The sequence below is a fragment of the Staurois parvus genome, unplaced genomic scaffold (genome assembly GCF_062004578.1).
Source record: "Staurois parvus isolate SC_StPar_1 unplaced genomic scaffold, SC_StPar_1.0 ptg000446l, whole genome shotgun sequence".
Classification (NCBI taxonomy): domain Eukaryota; kingdom Metazoa; phylum Chordata; class Amphibia; order Anura; family Ranidae; genus Staurois; species Staurois parvus.
Genome location: NW_028318242.1, coordinates 2682760 through 2703493, shown reverse-complemented (window position 1 = coordinate 2703493; position 20734 = coordinate 2682760). Strand labels below are relative to the sequence as shown.

The window sequence follows — 20734 nt, the reverse complement described above, 5'->3', positions numbered from 1 at the left end:
CAGTCATGTTTAGGTTTTGGTTAAATAAAAAAAAAAAAAAAAAAACAGTGACAACTACATCATCTATTAAGTTTTTATAACTGTGTAAGTCTACCTTAGGGAGGTTTGAATACCCAAACAAACAAAACGGCCTGGTGGTTATAATATCAAAATGAAGAAAAAAACAAAAAAAAAAAACAACCTTGCTAAAACCATACGTGCTCTGTTCAACAAAATGTACGCATTGTGGAGTAGGAGGACATCATGGGTAAGGATTTATCCTGGAGAAAAGAAACAAACTGGGGAAATCTCAATGGAGCAGAAGAGGCACAGGGCTGCAAGATTGAATGGAAGAGATGCAGAAGGCAGAGGGCATGGTAGCTTCACAGTGCTGGCTGTAGGTCCCCCATAGAAATGCCCATCAATTGGATTTTAATCTGGAATGGAGCTGCAGCCAGCACAAGCAGAAAAAAAAAAGTTCTATTTTCCAACCACTGGTATGTGCGTTCGGTCCTCTGGAGGGTTTAGGAAGGATTTTCAACTTCTGGGTGAGAACAGTTCTCCAGGGGGTATTAGGTAATGTTTCTACATAATGTGCCCACATAGTTTCTTACTAGCCCGATCAATAGTAGTTATATTTCAATGGGCACTTTAAGGTAGAGAAGTTTCAAAAGAACCTGTAAAAAAACAAGGTGCAGGCTCTGGGACATTCATTCTGATCCTAGCTTCACTATCTAGTGCAGCGGTTCTCAACCTGGGGGTCGCAACCCCTTTGGGGGTCGAACGACCATTTCACAGGGGTCGCCTAAGACCATCGGAAAACACATATTTCCGATGGTCTTAGGAACCGAGACACCGCTCCTCTGTCTCAGGCGATCTGTGGGCGGGCTGCCCCTGTCACCTGGCCACACCTCCGGGATCACTCAACAGCTCCGCCTCCTCGCCACTGATTGGCCACCGGAACTGTAGCTCAGGAAATGCACACAGGCGGCCAATCACCGGCGAGGAGGTGGAGCTTGGAGAGGAGGACCGAGCAGCAGCGCGCGTAGATCAAAGAAGATCGAGGGAGCTGCAGGAGAGAGGCCAGAGAAGGAAGACAGCTGACAGGTAAGTGCAAATTTTGCTGCTGCAGCCAGGTATGCAGGCTGTAGATGGGAGAGGGAGAGAGCGAACCCAGGCTGGAGCAGGGGTCAGCAAGGTAAGTATCATTGGTGTCAGTGGGAGGAATAGTGCCCCATCATTTGTGTCACTAATACCAACGATGGGGCACTATTCCTCCCCCCACTGACACCAACGATGGGGCACTATTCCTCCCCCCCCACTGACACCAACGATGGGGCACTATTCCTCCCCCCCCACTGACACCAACGATGGGGCACTATTCCTCCCCCCCCACTGACACCAACGATGGGGCACTATTCCTCCCCCCCCACTGACACCAACGATGGGGCACTATTCCTCCCCCCCCCCACTGACACCAACGATGGGGCACTATTCCTCCCCCCCCCACTGACACCAACGATGGGGCACTATTCCTCCCCCCCCCCACTGACACCAACGATGGGGCACTATTCCTCGCCCCCCCACTGACACCAACGATGGGGCACTATTCCTCCCCCCCCCCCACTGACACCAACGATGGGGCACTATTCCTCCCCCCCCCCCACTGACACCAACGATGGGGCACTATTCCTTCCCCCCCCCCCCACTGACACCAACGATGGGGCACTATTCCTTCCCCCCCACTGACACCAACGATGGGGCACTATTCCTCCCCCCCCCCCACTGACACCAACGATGGGGCACTATTCCTCCCCCCCCCACTGACACCAACGATGGGGCACTATTCCTCCCCCCCACTGACACCAACGATGGGGCACTATTCCTCCCCCCACCGACACCAACGATGGGGCACTATTCCTCCCCCCACCGACACCAACGATGGGGCACTATTCCTCCCCCCACCGACACCAACGATGGGGCACTATTCCTCCCCCCACCGACACCAACGATGGGGCACTATTCCTCCCCCCACCGACACCAACGATGGGGCACTATTCCTCCCCCCACCGACACCAACGATGGGGCACTATTCCTCCCCCACCGACACCAACGATGGGGCACTATTCCTCCCCCCACCGACACCAACGATGGGGCACTATTCCTCCCCCCACCGACACCAACGATGGGGCACTATTCCCCCCCCACCGACACCAAGAAGGGGGCACTATCTCCCCCCACCGACACCAACGATGGGGCACTATTCCTCCCCCCACCGACACCAACGATGGGACACTATTCCCCCACCCCACCGACACCAACGATGGGTCACTATTCCCCCCCCCTGACCCCAATGATGGGGACTATTCCTCCCACTGACACCAATGATGGGGCACTATTCCTCCCACTGACACCCACGATGGGGCACTATTCCTCCCACTGACACCCACGATGGGGCACTATTCCTCCCACTGACACCCACGATGGGGCACTATTCCTCCCACTGACACCCACGATGGGGCACTATTCCTCCCACTGACACCCACGATGGGGCACTATTCCTCCCACTGACACCCACGATGGGGCACTATTCCTCCCACTGACACCCACGATGGGGCACTATTCCTCCCACTGACACCCACGATGGGGCACTATTCCTCCCACTGACACCCACGATGGGGCACTATTCCTCCCACTGACACCCACGATGGGGCACTATTCCTCCCACTGACACCAACGATGGGGCACTATTCCTCCCACTGACGCCAATGATGGGGCACTATTCCTCCCACTGACACCCACGATGGGGCACTATTCCTCCCACTGACACCCACGATTGGGCACTATTCCTCCCACTGACGCCAATGATGGGGCACTATTCCTCCCACTGACGCCAATGATTGGGCACTATTCCTCCCACTGATACAAATGATGGGGCACTATTCCCCCCACTGACACCAATGATGGGGCACTATTCCTCCCAATGACACCAATGATGGGGCACTATTCCTCCCACTGATACCAATGATGGGGCACTATTCCCCCCACTGACACCAATGATGGAGCACTATTCCTCCCACTGACACCCACGATGGAGCACTATTCCTCCCACTGACACCAATGATGGGGCACTATTCCTCCCACTGACGCCAATGATGGGGCACTATTCCTCCCACTGACGCCAATGATTGGGCACTATTCCTCCCACTGATACAAATGATGGGGCACTATTCCCCCCACTGACACCAATGATGGGGCACTATTCCTCCCAATGACACCAATGATGGGGCACTATTCCTCCCACTGATACCAATGATGGGGCACTATTCCCCCCACTGACACCAATGATGGAGCACTATTCCTCCCACTGACACCAATGGTGGAGCACTATTCCTCCCACTGACACCAATGGTGGAGCACTATTCCTCCCACTGATACCAATGATGGGACACTATTCCTCCCACTGACACCAATGATGGGGCACTATTCCTCCCACTGACACCAATGATTGGGCACTATTCCTCCCACTGACACCAATGATTGGGCACTATTCCTCCCACTGACACCAATGATTGGGCACTATTCCTCCCACTGACACCAATGATGGGGCACTATTCCTCCCACTGACATCAGTGATGGGGCGCTAGTCCTCCCACTGCAAAATTACAGTTATGAAGTAGCAACGAAAATAATTTTATGGTTGGGGGTCATCACAACATGAGGAACTGTATTAAGGGGTCGCGGCATTAGAAAGGTTGAGAACCACTGATCTAGTGAGTAACTGACTCAGAATAATCATGCAGTCAGTGAAGTCTAAAGGCTTGTCCAAGTCAGTAACTCACTAGATAGTAAAACCAGCATCAGCATGACAGCCTCATATCTTGCACTTCTAAAGGAATCTCTGTATTTTTACTCTTACTGGAGAACATCAGCAAGCTGCTCAGCTGTACCTTAGCAGATGTATTACTGTATTTATGAGAAATCTTCCCTTTGCCTAATCTGTCACCATATAGCTAGCTATGATGGATAAAACGTATAGACTATAAAATCTACTAATTATTTTTAAATCACACTTTACCAGGTACCACCGTAACAGTTATTCAATAGATCAAGACCTTACATGGACATAAGTACAAAAAGGATTCTTCTTTATGAAAGTGGAAATAGAAATCCAATTGATTATCCCAATATTCAAAAAACAGTACTGGGAACTTTTTCTTTAACCAATTGATCCCATCTGCTGTTTGAAGGTGGCCCTGGTTTCTAAATTATTTGTCGCAGAACCATTTGGATCAGTAGCTGGTCTCAGCAACTGTAGCGGGTCTGACAGGATTAAACACTGGAACCAGTAACTGTCAGTGGCAGCTACAGTCCAGAACTAATCCTAGGTGATGAATTGATTAGCTCATAGATTAGCAATCCTGTTATGAAGCATTCATCAAGAGTTCTCTGTAGTAATGCAGTGCAATGATTAAAAAGGGGACATGTTGAGATGTCTCTACCTCCTCTAAGCCCAGCAGCCATCTTTACACAGGGCAGAGGGTGTGAAATGTACAAATCTTTGCAAATGTCACCAGTGAGCTAATTTCTGCCTATGCAAACTCAGCTTGATCTTATCCGATTACAATATTAATTTGCAGAATTTTTTTTTCCTGTGTCTGTACCAAGATGTAACTTGAACAAAGTAAAAAAAGATTGTCCTTAAAGTGATATTAAAGGTTTTTTTTTTTTCGATTTTAAAACAAACATGTCATACTTACCTGCTCTGTGCAATGGTTTTGCACACAGCAGCCCAAATCCTCTTCTTCTTGGGTCCACTGCTGGTGCTCCTGGCTCCTCCCCCTTGACCGGTGCCCCCATAGCAAGCCGCTTGCTATGGGGGCACTGGCGCATGGTCACTTATAAGTCCCACTCTATATGTCCATAAGACATAGAGCTGCAGCTCGCCTCCGACCCCCGCTCTCTCCTCATTGGCTCACTGACTGTGAGCAGTGGGAGCCAATGGCTCCCGCTATTGTGTCTCAGACAAAGAGGAGAGAGAGACCCAGGGCAGCCGAAGCTCCTGTGCACAGCGCTGGATCGACAGGGGGCTCAGGTAAGTGTTGGGGGGGCCTGTAATGGGAGCAGCACACTGAAGGTTTCTTACCTTGGTAACAACCCTACAGCTTTACAACCACTTTAATTAGCAAGTGCAAAACACACACTTTTGTGATTTCCTTTTAGAAAGAAATTTCTGTGCATTACATTTTGTAGCAGCTGTCTGGGGACGTGCAAATTATGTGAAAATATATGTGTTCAAGTCCACTATTAAATTACAATACACCTAAAGAAACAACTTTTTTCCTCAAGTTTTATAGAGTAAAGCTTGCTTCACATCTGAGTGGGTGGTGCCGCTCCGGGGCCCACGCAAATACCTGCAGTCGCACAACCCACAATGTGGGATCTGCAGGCGGGTGCCATTCATTCTAAATTGCAACCATACTGGGAACCTTGGTTCCCATGCGGGCTGCGATTTCCAAAGAAGCGCAGGGACTTCTTTCCAGCGTGTCCCGGGGCACGGGGGGAGTTAAATCAATTGAATGGGCTCTCGTGCCCGCGCAAATCACGGCCTGCACATATGTGAACCTGGCCTAAGGGAGGGCTATAACCCCTATCAGTTTTTTTTTTCTTGGTTGCCATTTCTTTCCCACTGGGGGGGGGGGATTTCACCTTCACTTCCTGTCCCATAACCAAAACGGGAAGAGATAGGATATCCCTTCAATATGAGGGAATCCTTGGCTGTCAAGGGGGTCAGCAGTACTAGTGTTTCCATTATTTTACTTTTCAGGGGACAACCCAAAATTAGTGATTTTTCTTTTACTGTTACTTTCACTTTTGTTGATAACGGTAAACGTAACAAATAAAGAGAGTGAATATCCCTAATGGAGCACAGAAAAAAAAAAAAACTGACAGATGTTCTAACTTCTCTCCACTCTATCCAAAACTAAATAAATAAATGAGATAGATAGATAGATAGATAGAAAGATAGATAAAAGGATGGTAGGAGGAAAAAAGCACTTCAAAATGGTTAGAGAAAACCCATAAATGAAGAACAGTCAAATTTGCAGAGTATCCTGGACAAAATAAACATTTTTGTATTAAAGCAAAGCAGTTTTATTGTGGTGACAGACGACAAGGGGTTCTTACCATGCGATAGTGAAGCTACCTTATCTGCCCAAAACAAGGCACTCTGGTACTGTTGCTGCAAGACACAGAAAAGCAACCAAGTATTATTCAGTGCAAGTATTCACTTTTACACAAGATGCACAACAGATTTTGTACCTAGTAAACCAGCTGACACTTGAGTTTCTAAAGCTCTGAGGAATTTTTTTTTCTGGTCTGTGCAATTCTCTTGACATTAACCACATTAAAGGAGTTCTATGGTCACAGAATACACTTTCATATAACATCAGCAATATGATAGCAATACAAACAATAGTTATTTTTGGTAGGCTAATGTACATAAAACATCTTCTTTCAGGTTGTGAGTTCTGCCTGTCTTCTGACCATCTCTTTCCACAACTTCCTGCATTCTTCGCAGCTTCTATCTGCTGTTTACTTTTAATTTCTAAGGACTACATACCCCACAGTACCTTGCTGCCCCCAAGCAGTGATTCCTGTACTGACTCTGCCTCCTGAAACTCCTCCTCTCAGCACTTCTGTAGTTCAGAAGGCAGGATCTGTGAATTCTGTGACACAGCAGATGAAATCTGGTACTGCAACATGACCGTGATGTGTATACCCTGTATAGCAGGGGTAGGCAACCCTAAAGAGGTGGAGATCTACCTGCACAACATGGAAGAATTCAAAGATCACAGGACACAGTGTCACTTCTCACACCCGATTTAAACCTGTAATTGCTGTACTACTGTGTAGCAATTGAGTGCACTGCACGCAGGGTGGATAAAAATCAATGATTTTTAAAAAAAAAAATAAAAAAAAAAAATCAGATTTTTTTTATTTAAATCGGATTTTTTTTTATTTAAATCTGATTTTTTAAAATAAAATGCTTTTTGAGGAAAATATATTACCATCCAAAGGTTATTCCATCATGAAATAAAGATTAGTTTTTTTAATTATGTAGAATAAGGCTGTATATGTTTAATTTTTTTGGTAAATAAATTCCATTAATCCATTCACAATGTCATGTTCTTCCAGAGGTTTTTGTAAGATTATTGGGCAGTTTCTCTGCCTACAAGATATTATCACAGATGCTTGGTTTACTTTTGCAGTTCTCAAAACTGAATTTGACTCAGCGGAGATCACATGCCTCTTCTTCACAGCAAAAATGTTATAACATGAACAGAGTTAAGAAAAAGACCTTAATCCTAACTTCTACAAACCTATGAATACAGAATCAACCCCTTCAGTGCTAAGTTTCAAGAAGTTCAGTGAATAGAATAGAAACAATATTTTTCTGATTGTTTGGAGTGGAATAGATCTGCACAAGAAGAAAGTGAAACGAAGTGTGAGGAGGAAGGGGCTGACAGTCTAAGTTTCTTAAAATATATATATTTTGTTTAGCCAAATTAGTTAAACATGGATGTTTGTTTAAGCAAATACCATATGCTGGAATGTTATTGTTTCAGTTGAATAAATCTATTTAAATTGTTATTATTAAGGTAATGATTATTTTTCTCCTTCCTAAATACAACAGAAAAGTTGTCCAAATATGAATGATTAACCTATTAAACTGGGGATAAAAAAAACTAATATGAAAAGTTGTTATTCTAAAAATCTTCATCTACTTGCATATTAAAGTTATACCAGCAAGAATTAGTCTTTATGTTGAAAACTATTTATTTATTTATCGAGTTTATATAGCGCCAAAGGGTTTGCTCAGCGCTGTACAATAGAGGGGGGACAATACATGAAACAGTACAGTAACATCAAACAGCACACAAGGGGTAAGAGGGCCCTACTCTTTCGAGCTTACAATCTAGGAAGGAGGGGGTAGAGGTACAGGAGGAAATGGCTGTGGGGGATGGAATGGTAGGAGGAGGGAAGGGCAGCGGCTGTTAGGTGAGGGTGGGGTAGGCTTCCCTGAAGAGGTGGGTTTTCAGGGAGCGCCTGAAGGTGAGGAGGGAGGGTGACAGTCTGATGGATTGGGGTAGTGAGTTCCAGAGGATGGGGGAGGACCTGGAGAAGTCTTGCAGTCGTGCGTGGGAGGAGGAGACCAGGGAGCAAGATAGAAGGAGGTCCTGTGAAGAGCGAAGGGTACGGGTAGGGTGGTACCTGGGAATCAGGTCGGTGAGGTAGTTAGGGGCAGTGTTGTGAATGGCCTTATAGGTCAGAGTGAACAATTTGAATTTAATGCGTTGGGCAATGGGGAGCCAGTGGAGGGAGAGGCAGAGGGGGGTGGCAGAGGTGGAGCGGTTGGTGAGGTGGATGAGTCTGGCAGCTGAGTTCAGGATGGTCTGAAGCGGGGAGAGTTTGCACTGGAGTAGGCCGGTGAGGAGGGAGTTGCAGTAGTCCAGGCGTGAGATAATCAGGGAGTGTACGAGTAGTTTAGTGGTGTCTGGGGTAAGGAAGGAGCGTATCTTGGCGATGTTGCGGAGGTGGAGCCTGCATGTATTTGTAAGTGATTTGATATGAGGTTGGAAGGAAAGGTTTCAGTCCAGAATGACGCCAAGGACCTTGGCTTGCTGGGCGGGATTGATGGTGGTGTTGTTGGTAGTGATGGAAAGGATGGGGGGGGGGGGGGCGCGGGCTGGGGGGGGGAGACGAGAAGCTCGGTTTTGGAGAGGTTGAGCTTGAGGAAATGGAGCGACAGCCAGTCAGAGATGTCGTTTAGGAGATGAGTGATGCGGGCGGAGAATGTGGGGGTGAGGTGAGGGGTGGATAGGTAGATTTGAGTATCATCAGCGTAGAGGTGGTAATTGAAGCCGTGATTTAAATCAAGCCTTACTGACTAGTGATTTAAATCGTGATTTAAATCAGTTTGATTTAAATCAAATCCACCCTGACTGCACGACAATCATTGGTTTAAATCAGGTTTTAAGAAAGCAAAATATCGCCTCCTTACCACCTGGCAAACACACTCAGATCACTTTTCAGAGGAGCAGCATTGCCTGCTGCACTTGTGAATGAGCCCTTCAGCAGCAGCACCCTTAGAGCTCGATCACAGGTAAAGTTGGAGGGTGGGAAAACCCTGCGGTTGAGTTGTGGTTTTACTCCCCGCCCCCCCTTAATCCTTACCCCCTTTAGCTGCTGAGGAAGCAGCTAACGGTGTACACATGCCACAGCAGGATTTAAACCCCCTGTTGCTCTTGTTGGGTGCTACTGCCTGTCAGCCGTGACCCAAGTAAATGGGGTCACTCTGCAGGCATCCTGCAACTCAATGCTTCTGTGAAGCACAAGGGGTTAAAGCAGGTGGTGAGAAAGCAACACAAAGCTGCCTGCTTTAACTCCTTCTTTGCTGTACTGCACAAGGTTGCAGGGCACTTGCAGAGCAGCCTCATTCACCTGAATGGGTAATGCTTGGCAAGTGCTACACCCACCGACCATGACAGGACGTATAACTCCTACTGCGGCTGTAACATGTGTATACCCCTGGCCACTGCAGCTAAGGGGGAACTTGCAGAGCAGCCTCATTCACCTGAATGGGTAATGCTTGGCAAGTGCTACACCCACCGACCATGACAGGATGTATAACTCCTACTGCGGCTGTAACATGTGTACACCCCTGGCCACTGCAGCTAAAAGGGGTGCGGCTGGGGCGGTAAAAACACATCGTTACCTATGGGGTTTTAACACCCCTAAACTGCAAATAATCCCTTACTGTTCTGAGTCCCTATAAGGCTTCCTTCACACTAATGTGCTGGGGTTTATATACACTGCAAGTGCAGCGCAGCGCATCTGAGACTTTCCTGGGTTAGCTGCACTTTTCCATAGGCTTTGATTATATCCTGCAAGTGTGGAGCACTTTCTGAAAGCACACCAAAACTCCTGCATTTTGGAGTTTTGGTGAGCTTTCATACAGTGCACCAAACCCGCAGGATATAAGAGAACTCTATCTGCAGGAAAGCTGCAGGTACAGTGAACTGCACCCGCGGTGTTGGTAAATCGCAGCGCATCAGTGTGAAAGCAGCCCTGTACTGTATTGCTTGACACTGACCTGAAGATCTCTTCTTTCCTGCTTCTGGCACCACTCTGGAGACCGCTAGCCAGGATAAGAGGTGAGTGCAGGTGGTATCACTCTGCATGGGACGGGAGCCGGCACTCCGTATGGGGCGGGAGGCGGCACTCCGCATGGGACGGGAGGCGGCACTCCGCATGGGACGGGAGGCGGCACTCCGCATGGGACGGGAGGCGGCACTCCGCATGGGACGGGAGGCGGCACTCCGCATGGGACGGGAGGCGGCACTACAGAGGAGGCATCGGCTTATGCGGCTCTTGCTTCCTATTACAGCTCCAACCTTACAAGTAGTCCCTCTGCATTGCACTCTGATGTTCTATGATGGCGGGTCAGCAAGCCCAGACCCTGATCTACTAGACAGCTGGCCACGATCTACAGGTTGGTGACCCCCGTATAGCACGCCCTGCTCCAGCAGCAAGCTGCATGTGAATACATTTTATGATTTTTATTCCTGACCAGCACAGACCAAGGAAATCATACTGTAGGTTATAACAGGCAAACCATATTCCTGGCTCGGCTCAGCCATCACACAGGTCACCCTCCATATGGGAGGAAGAGGCACACTGCCAAGCCCAGCAGCGTGAGTCTGCACCCACCCTAGCAGGAGGCACTGTCGTATCACGTGATGCACGGCCGTCACGTGTTCTCACCTGCTCTATATACTGCCGCACTCGCTTTCGTAAACGATCCAAGTTCATGTTTGTAGCTGGGTGACGAGGCTGGAGGGAGGCGCGCCCACGAGGAAGGTGCGCGCCTCCGGAATTGGCAAACGTGAAATACACTGATGGGCACCGGCGATAGCCTCACCCCCTGGACGTGTAACACCGGTTCCGGATCTTCATACACGCCGGGGTGCAGAAGTACGAGCTGCAAAAGCGCTCAGGAAGAATCGGTGTTACATAGATCGCTCACCGGCCGGAAACTCTGTACGACGCTTACTGGTTCCGGATGGCACAACACAACAGTAGAGTAGAATAGCATGGCTGCTGCATTCTGGATGTATATGTGAAGCTTGGAGCTTTCCAGTTGTTTTTGCTTCTATACTGACTTATATGGGAAAGAAAAGCAGAGCTCTTTTTGTAACCTGTAATTGCTGTCAACTTAACCGCTTGCCCCCCAGAGGATTTACCCCACTTCCTGACCACTACATTTTTGTGTTACTTTATCTGACAATTGCGCAGTCATGCAACGCTGCACCCAAATTAAATTTACATCCTTTTTTCCCCGCGAATAGAGATTTCTTTCAGTGGTAGTTGATCACCTGTGCGGTTTTAATTTTCTGAACTATAAACAAAAAAATACTGACCATTTTGAAAAAAAATATTTTCAACTATAAAACACATCCAGTAAAAAAATTTAAAAAATCAACTTTTGTCATAAGTTTAGGCCAAACTGGATTCTGCTACATGTCTTTGCTAAAAAAAAAAAATCCTAATACCTGCAAATTAATTGGTTTACTTGAAAGTTATAGGGTCTGCAAATGGCGGTATATATACTGGAATTTTTATTTATTTTTTTATACTAGTAATGGCGGCACTCAGCGGGACTGCAGTGGGCATTCTGACACTGGGTGGGAACTGACTTTGTGTCACTGACATCCCCAGTGACACTTAACAGTGATCGGTGCTAATAAAAAGCACTGACACTGTACTAATGACACTGGGCAGAAAAGGGTTCACATCTGGGGTGATCAAAGGGTTAACTGTGTGCTGTTTTGCTATGTGTGCTTTACTATGCAAGCACGCTGCTTTGTTTTGCTGTGCTATGCAGAGCAATACAAAGCAGTGTGCAGGAGCTGACAGGGGAGAGATCTGTATTGCTTACATACAGCCCTCTCCCCTGTCAGTGATACTCGACGATCACCCGGTGCTGGCGGGGAATCACCAGCCGGGACCCAGTGATCGACAGCTGAAGCTGCCAATTGCGGCACGAGTGGTGTGCCTCCTACCCGGAAATACAAAATTACATATATATGCGGGATTTTATGCATCCCTGTAGCAGTAGTTCTCCAAGTGGGCGGTCCAGAAGTGGTTAATATATAACATAAGGAATTTTTTGTTTTGACCAGAATGGAGACCCCTGTCAGGTTTGTATTGCTGTATGTGCCACAGCAAGATTTTCCCTCTCTATTCTTGTTCTGTGTTTAATCACATAAAGTAAGGGCAAATCCCAAACAAGAATCGAGGGGAAGTCTTCCAACGGGTACACTAGTTCTGGTGAAACCACGGGAATCCCTCACCTTGTAGGGATTTTCTGTCACTTCCTGTTATGGCTATGAGACAGGAAATCAAGAGACGTCTCCCCAATAGGATAAAGATGGCAAAAAAACCCAACGGGGTTTAACCCTCCCTCTTTCTATCCAAAATAAAAATGTGAAAAAATAGCCTTTAGTTCTATTTTAGGAGATATAGGTGGCGCTATATGCGGCGTTTGACAAATAATCCCCAGCATAGGTAATGCTGAAGGGCACTGTTCGAACACCCCTTACATGTTGGTGGAAATGATGGTCAGAGAAAGAATAATTTACAGGTTTGGCTAAAAACTTCGGCTGCATTCACACTTGTGCGACTTTACAGTGGGACTTGATGTGACTTCGGATGAGAGCAACATTGGCTTTGAACAGGAATGATTGTTTTGCTGTACAAAGTCACACACAAGTTGCATGTATATCATTCAGACTTTCATGCAGTTTTGGAGGGTTTACATTGACATCTATGGCCCTCAAGTCGCATGAAAGTCAGACCAAAGTAGTGCAGGAACTACTTTCAAGTCGCTGTGACTTTAAGTCGCACAGATCTCAGTGGTATTCATTGTGAAACATGGGGTGCGACTTGTCGTGACTTTAAACCCCAAAGTCGCATGACAAGTCGCACAAGTGTGAATGGGCCCTTATAGAGGAGCTTCACTCCCCCTTTAGATTTTTTTTCCCCTCTGCTGCTGACTGGATTCTGCACTGCCATCCTCAATACCGACATCATCAGAAGGCCAAGTATCTTTTCCAGTTCTTGCACATGACTCCCTGATGACACAATGCCACACATGTACAGCACGCCTGGTTTTACCCTGAATCCTCCTGGGATGTGCGATATAAATGTCCCACAAGGCTGGGGGAAGGCAAGTAAAGCCAGAGGAGTGGGTCTGGGTTCTGCAGAGGTATTTTGGGGGTAAAAAAAAAAAATAATATCTGATGTTTTAAAAGGGAGGGGTAATGAAACACAATAAAGTACTTAGCAAGGATGACAGTTCACTTTGAGTTGGCCATACACTGGTATATTTTTAGACGAGCGTTCTCGTCAATACATATGATAATGCCAACAGAGGCTTGATGAATGTTGTTCAAAAGTACTGCTGTGCAGAGAAATACAAAGCAACATGTCCATGCTGGCAGGAGAGAGACCTGAGTTGTTTACACACAGGTCTCTCCCTTGTCAGCTTTACTCAGCTATTGCCGGGTGTCGGCGGGGAATCTCTGTCCAGGACCCGGTGTTTGACATCCCTAGCAACCAATGATGGTGCGGGTAGGGCGGTGCATGCCCCCTACCCTGAAATAGAAATCACGTGTATATATACGTGTGTCCTGCCTTCTCTGCAGTTATGAAAGGGTTACAGAGGATTACAGGCAGTATAACCTTTGATGTCCACACAGTAAAGAGTCGATGATTGATAACCGATGATCTTTTACTGATAACATGTGACATAATGAGAATGAATGCGCGTGAATAAATGTGGTAAAACTGAAATACAAACAGAATAAACAGACATGAGTACATATCTAACTACCTAGCTATATACATAACATTCCTCAGTACATAGGAGGGGTACTTACAGACTTTGGGGGTCTAATCAAGCCCATATATGAAGAGGGAACAGCATCCCACATGTACTTGCATTGTAGAATTTCTTCAGTCTGAAGAGATGAGGTCACTTCCTCCCAAGTTAGCAGACAGGACGTCCCTAGCCTTAAAGGGACAGACACTGCTGAATGCTAAAGAATGCCTTGTGTAATACAAGGCAGCACACTCCCCACCTGGCATAATAATGATATGCCACTATTAAACTCTTGGAAGGAGTAAAATGACTTCCGTGATGGGTCTAAGGTACACCTTAGGGGTGCCCTGTTTTACTACTCTGACCTCTACTTTCCTGACTCTGCTATCACTACTAGCATCAGTCCCCACAATGAGTCCAATTGGCCACTCGTTCCTGTGGACCTGAGAGTCTTTTAGTAGAACAACATCTCCAACTTGTAAGTTGGGCTTGTCGGCTTGCCATTTGTTGCGTGGTTGGAGGGTCGTCAGGTACTCCTGTCTCCATCTCTTCCAGAAGATATCGGCAAGGCTTTGAACTTGTTTCCATTGCTTGGTGTACAAGTCTTTAAGATCAAAGTCCCCGTTGGGAGTTGTCACCATCTCCATCTTCTGGGTCAGCAACGTTGCTGGTGTCAAGACGGTTGGCATCTCTGGGTCAGTAGACACTGGGACCAAAGGTCTGGCATTCATGATAGCCATGACTTCAGCCATTAGCGTGGTTAAGACTTCGTGTGTGAGACGAGTAGATCCAATCTTTAGAAGCATTGCATCTAGAATGCGACGAGCTACTCCAATCATCCTCTCCCAAGCTCCTCCCATATGTGAGGCATGAGGAGGATTGAAGATCCAAGTGCATCTTTGATTTTGAAGATAGTTACTTGTCTCTGAGTCTGTTGCAACAATCTTCAATTCCTTGCAGGCTCCAATAAAGTTTGTGCCACAATCAGAACGAATCTGTTTTGCTGGTCCTCGAATGGAGAAAAATCTTCTCAAGGCATTGATGAAGCTTGAGGTAGATAGAGACTCAATTACCTCAATGTGAACTGCTCTGGTACTCATACACGAGAAAAGAACAGCCCAGCGTTTGCTCTCTGCACTGCCTCCTCTGGTCTTGCGAGAAGAAATGTTCCAAGGACCAAAAACATCCAGGCCCACATTTGTGAATGGAGGATCTGAAGCCAGCCTGTCTGGAGGTAAGTCTGACATCTTCTGGACTTCAAGTTTTCCTCTGATTTTCTTGCAAGTTACACATTTGTTAATCACACTGGAGACTAGTCTTTTGCCTCCTAGGATCCACAATCCAGCTGAGCGGACTGCTCCTTCAGTGAGGTGGCGACCTTGATGTGCAACTTGCTCGTGGTGGTGTCTTGTCAGAAGAACGGCAACGTGATGATTCTTGGGTATGACCAAGGGATGTTTTTCTAGAATAGTCATATCAGCTACGGGTAGACGTCCTCCAAGTCTCATCACTCCATCTTCATCAAGGACAGGGTTCAACTTTTTGAGTGGGCTGTGTTTAGAAAGTTCTTCTTTCTTGAGAAGACCTTGAATTTCTTCCTTGAAGGCTTCCTGCTGAACACATCTGATAATGGTGACATTGGCTTGCTCAAGATAGTCATTGTTACCCTGGTCAACACTGGCTGTTTTGCTGAAGGATCTGGCCAAGCAGATGAGTTTCCCTATGGCACGGATGAGTGACTTCCAGCTGGAAAACCTTTCGAACCTACATGAGCCAAGACCTTCTCTGTTGGTTAGAGTCTTGTAAACTGCAACTAGAGGTCTTACCTCTTTGTCTTGGTCTGGTTCTACAAGCTGAAAAGTTCCTTTCTGATCAGTCTCTTCAGTTTCTGGTCCAGTCAAGAAGGATGGACCTGTGAACCAGTTAGTCTGTTTGAGGACAGCAGCTGGTACCAGTCTAGTCCCATGGTCAGCAGGGTTCTTGTCTGTACTGATGTGATGCCACTGTTCTGGACTTGTACACTTTCTGATACGTGTTACTCTGTTCGACACGTATGTGTAGAATCTTCTTGAAGCGTTGTGGATATAACCTAAAACAATCTTGCTGTCTGTGTAGAAGTTCACTGCATGGATCTCGATGTCCAGTTCTGCAATGAGTAAGTCTGCTATCTCCACAGCTAGGACAGCAGCACAAAGTTCTAAGCGTGGGACCGTGTGAGCAGGTCTTGGAGCCAGTTTGGACTTTCCCAAGATGAATCCTGCATGGCTTTGTCCCTGAGTGTCTATAACTCTAAGGTAGGCTACAGCTGCTATAGCCACGGTGGATGCATCTGAAAACACGTGTATCTCTCATCGTTTTGTAACAGACAAAGAAACAGAGACGTATGGTCTTTGGATGCTAAATCGCTCAAGCTCCAGCAAAGAGTCTTTCCACAACTTCCACTGCATTTCTTTCTTTTCAGGTAGAGGTGTGTCCCAATCACTTTGTTCTAGCTCAGTTGTAATCTCTCTCAAAAGAGCTTTGCCTTGAATGGTGATGGGTGCTACGAACCCCAAGGGATCGTAAAGACTGTTGACCGTAGACAAGACACCTCGCTTTGTGAAAGGCTTCTCTTCCCTGGATACTCGGAAGGTGAAGCTGTCAGTTTTCAAGTCCCAACTAAGCCCTAAGCTTCTTTGAAGGGGTGGTGAATCTGTACCTAGATCTAGGTCTTTAAGGTCTTTTGCACGGTCTTCTGCTGGGAATGCTTCCATTACTTTGCTGTTGTTGGAAGCCACTTTGTGCAGTCTTATGTTAGATTCTGCTAGCAAGGCTCTAGTGCTTTTCAAAATGTCAATGGCTTCTCCACTACTGGAGAAGGAAGCAAGTCCATCATCTACATAAAAGTTTTTCATAACAAATTGTTTGGCTTCAGGGTTGTGTCTGTCACCTTGCTGCGCTGCTCGTCTCAAGTTATAGATAGCGACAGCTGGTGAGGGACTGTTCCCAAACACATGTACTTTCATCCTATACTCTATGATACCTTTGTTGAGGTCGTTGTCTTCATACCATAGGAACCTCAGGTAGTCTCTGTGGTCTTCACGGACAAGGAAGCAGTAGAACATCTGCTGTACATCTGCTGTTACTGCAACAAGTTCTCTTCGGAATCTGATAAGGACTCCAAGAAGTGTGTTGTTCAGGTCTGGTCCGCTGAGAAGTACATCATTAAGGGAAATACCTTCATGCTTTGCACTGGAATCAAATACTACACGTATCTGACCTGGTTTTTGAGGATGGTACACTCCGAATATTGGCAAGTACCAGCGTTCTTGTTTTTCATGCAGTGCTGGTGCTTTTTCAGCTTGATCTTTGTCAAAGATTTTCCGCATGAATTCTTGGAAGTGTTCTTTCATGTCTGGCTTTCTTTCAAGAGTGCGCTGCAATAGCGCAAGGCGTTTCTCTGCTTGCACTCTGTTGTTGGGAAGACGATGCCGTGGTGTACGGAATGGTAGTGGGGCTACCCAACTGCCTGCTTTGTCTTTGAAGACTTCTCTGTCCATGATCTCAAGGAAGAGGTTATCTTCAACAGATGGTGCTAGTTTGTCATCATCTTGAGTTCTCTCAAACACTTTGTGGCCTAGCTGATCTGAATCTCCAGCTGAGGCTGTATCTTCCAGGAACCTCTGGGTGTTCTGGGGATGTGTTGGGTTAAATAGTTTCTCTTTAATCTGCATGCTGTTGTTACATGGGCAAAGGCATGACGTGCGACCGTTCTGCAGCAGATTTGTTCTGTAGACATTCACCTTTGCGGGTTTGTGAAGTCCGTCCAGACATACATTTCCAACGATAACCCATCCAAGATCAAGACGTTGAGCAAATGGTGCATTGTGCGGCCCATTGTATTGTTCTCTGACCTTGTGCACTCTCAGTATGTCTCTTCCTAGTAGAAGGACGATTGCAGCATCTGGGTTGAGTGCTGGGATCTTGTCTGCTATTCGCATGAGATGAGGGTAGTGACGTGCCACTTCAGGTGTGGGAATCTCTGACCTGTCATCTGGTATCATGTCACATTCTATGAGGGTAGGAAGAGTCAGCTGCGTCTTTCCATCTAATGACTCGATGGTGTAGTTGTTTGCTCTTCTCCCTGATGTCTCTATAACTCCAGAACATGTCTTCAAGGTGTATGGAGTTGAACTTCCTTTGTCACCGAAGAGGTCGAAGAACTCTGTCTTTGCTAGAGACCTGTTGCTTTGTTCGTCTAGGACTGTATACATCTTCACTGCCTTTTCTCTGAGACCATTGGGATACACTTTGACTAAGCATATCTTGGAGCATGATCTAGAGAGTCCTGGTTCTGTACAGATCTCAGTACACTTTGAAGTTATCGCTGGTGTTGCACTTTCTTTTTGCTCCCCACCATGATCTTCTTGAGTTGCTGGAACTTCTGATCTCCATGGTGGTGGTCCTGGGTGCAGTGCTGACAGATGTCGGTCATTGTTGCATTCTGTGCACCGTATTTCTCTCTTACAGTCTTTTGCAAGATGTTGCATTGAGGCGCAGCATCTGAAACAAATGTGATTGTCTTTAAGGTAAGCCTTGCGCTCCTCTAATGTCTTACTTCTGAAACTGCGACATTTTCTTAGTGGATGAGGCTTGTTGTGTATTGGGCACTGTTTGTCTGGATCTTCAACTTCCTTGCTTGTGTTGTCTTCCTGATTGGCTGCAGCCTCAGGCGGGACTTCTGTCTTCCGCACAGACACTGTTGCTCTGCGTTCTTTGTAGTGTACTGGCGGCTGCTTCTCTGTCCTTGGGGAGCTTGCAACTCTCTTGTTCAGGAAGGCGAAGCTTGGGTCATTACGTGTCTTAGCTTGGTCTACAACGAATTCAGCAAGGAAGACAAACGGTGGAAATGCAACTCGATAGTCTTTCTTGTATCTGGATGCTTGAGAGACCCACCTTTCTTGCAGGTTGAAAGGGAGCTTCTCGATTATGGGCTCTACTCCACGTGCTGTGTCTAAGTATAAGAGACCTGGCAGAGTTCCACTAGTCTTTGCTGCTTCTATCTCTAGGAGTAGGTCTCCGAGCTCTCTCAGTTTCTGATTGTCTTTGTTTGTCATTTTCGGGCAAGTTTCAATTTTCTTTAAAAGTGCTTCTTCTATTACTTCAGGTGACCCATAGCAGTCTTCCATTCTCTGCCAGACCATCGCAAGTCCTGCTGTTGCATCATGGACATGCACTGACCTGATTCTTTTGGCCTGCTCTGAGGACTCTGGTCCTAGGTATTTGGCGAGTAGGTCGAGCTTCTCTCTGTCTGTCAGCTCTAAGTTTTGGGTGCTGCTTAGGAAGGATGACCTCCAGGCCCAGTAGTTTTCAGGACGATCGTCGAACTTCAAGAGACCAGTGCTCACCATCTCACGGCGCATCAGGTATTTCGACACGTCTGTAACCCTTGCTGTGTCAGGTGCGTTTGTTCTGGGTACAAACGCGGGACTACTGGCTGATAGTGACTGATGGGTTCGTTGAGGTATTTGACTAAGTCTATTTTGGTCAGATGGTTGCTCTCCTCTATTGTAGTCTAGATCTGGTTTTGCACGAGGAGAGGTTATATCGCCATCTACTTGGTTTCTTAGCGTGTTGGCGGTTTGGTATCTGAGCCCCTGATTGGTTGACTTATCACGTGGCGGTTCAGGTTCAGTCTTGTAGTGATGCGTAACATCAAAGCTGTCTGCTCCCAACTGGGTCCTTGATGGTTTCGGTGCGTCACTAGGCTGTTTATCAGGGTACAGGGTTGCTTGTGATTGCACGTACTCACGGGTGCGCTGGAATGTACTGAGAGGTGTTATCGGGGTTTCCAGTACATCGCTCTCTACAAACTGAATATCTGCAGCTCTCGCGAGAACTTCGGCTTCAGCTATGGCTGCTGCAGCGATTTTCTGTTGCTGAAGTATGTGCAAAGAGGCTTGCACTTCTGCCTTTCTCCTTTTTTGCTCTCCATCTAGGTAGCCTTGCTCTTTCATAAGCTCTGCTTCCTGTATAGCATAGGAGGCCATGGCGCATGCGGCCTCGGCCTTGGCTTGTGCCCTGGCGGCGATAGCGCTGACTGAAGACAAGTTTGTGACACTAGAATGTCTGGAACTTGTATGCTTACTCCTGGCTGCCCCAGCACTGACTGACGATAGGTCTGTGACGTTTGAATGCCTGGAACTTGAACGCTTAGATCTGGCGGTTTCTGCTTTGGATGACGACAGATCCGATTTGTTATAAGTTCTCGGCGTGCTGCATTGTGACCTAGTTTCCAGCGTACTGTGCATATTTTCTTCCTGTTTGCACGAGATTTTAGGAAGGGTTAATTTAGTGATATCTTTCATATCTTTCTCTGTGTCTGTGTGCTGCATTGTGCTTGAGTGGAGTACACAGCGTGTACACGAAGCTGAGTTAGTTTCACTTTGCTATGCCTTAGACTGGCTGTGCTGTGGGGATTTCACACACACGTGCTGCTGCACCAACAGTTAAGAGTCTCCTCTGTGTTGTGGGGCCTGCTGTAGATTTTTCACACAATGTGCTCTGAAGTAACCGTGTAAGTCTTTTTACTGTCCTGCCTTCTCTGCAGTTATGAAAGGGTTACAGAGGATTACAGGCAGTATAACCTTTGATGTCCACACAGTAAAGAGTCGATGATTGATAACCGATGATCTTTTACTGATAACATGTGACATAATGAGAATGAATGCGCGTGAATAAATGTGGTAAAACTGAAATACAAACAGAATAAACAGACATGAGTACATATCTAACTACCTAGCTATATACATAACATTCCTCAGTACATAG

The 20734-nt window shown here is 46.8% G+C and overlaps 1 protein-coding gene across 3 annotated transcripts in view; it reads right to left on the bottom strand.

Annotated features, from left to right (window-relative positions):
- Nucleotides 1–14048, bottom strand: part of CDC16 (cell division cycle 16) — a 42436-nt gene extending 28388 nt beyond the window's left edge. For 2 of the 3 annotated variants that reach the window (XM_089688123.1, XM_089688125.1), the window contains exons 1-2: nt 13983–14048; nt 6166–6220 (exon numbers count right to left, since the gene is read on the bottom strand). In XM_089688123.1, coding sequence (XP_089544249.1) covers nt 6166–6220; nt 13983–14036 — 109 coding nt within the window. In that variant the 5' untranslated portion in view covers nt 14037–14048. Of the gene's footprint in view, nt 1–6165; nt 6221–10806; nt 11069–13982 lie in introns of those variants that run through there. The other variant, XM_089688124.1, reaches the window with a different exon arrangement.
- Nucleotides 14049–20734: the final 6686 nt, after the last annotated feature.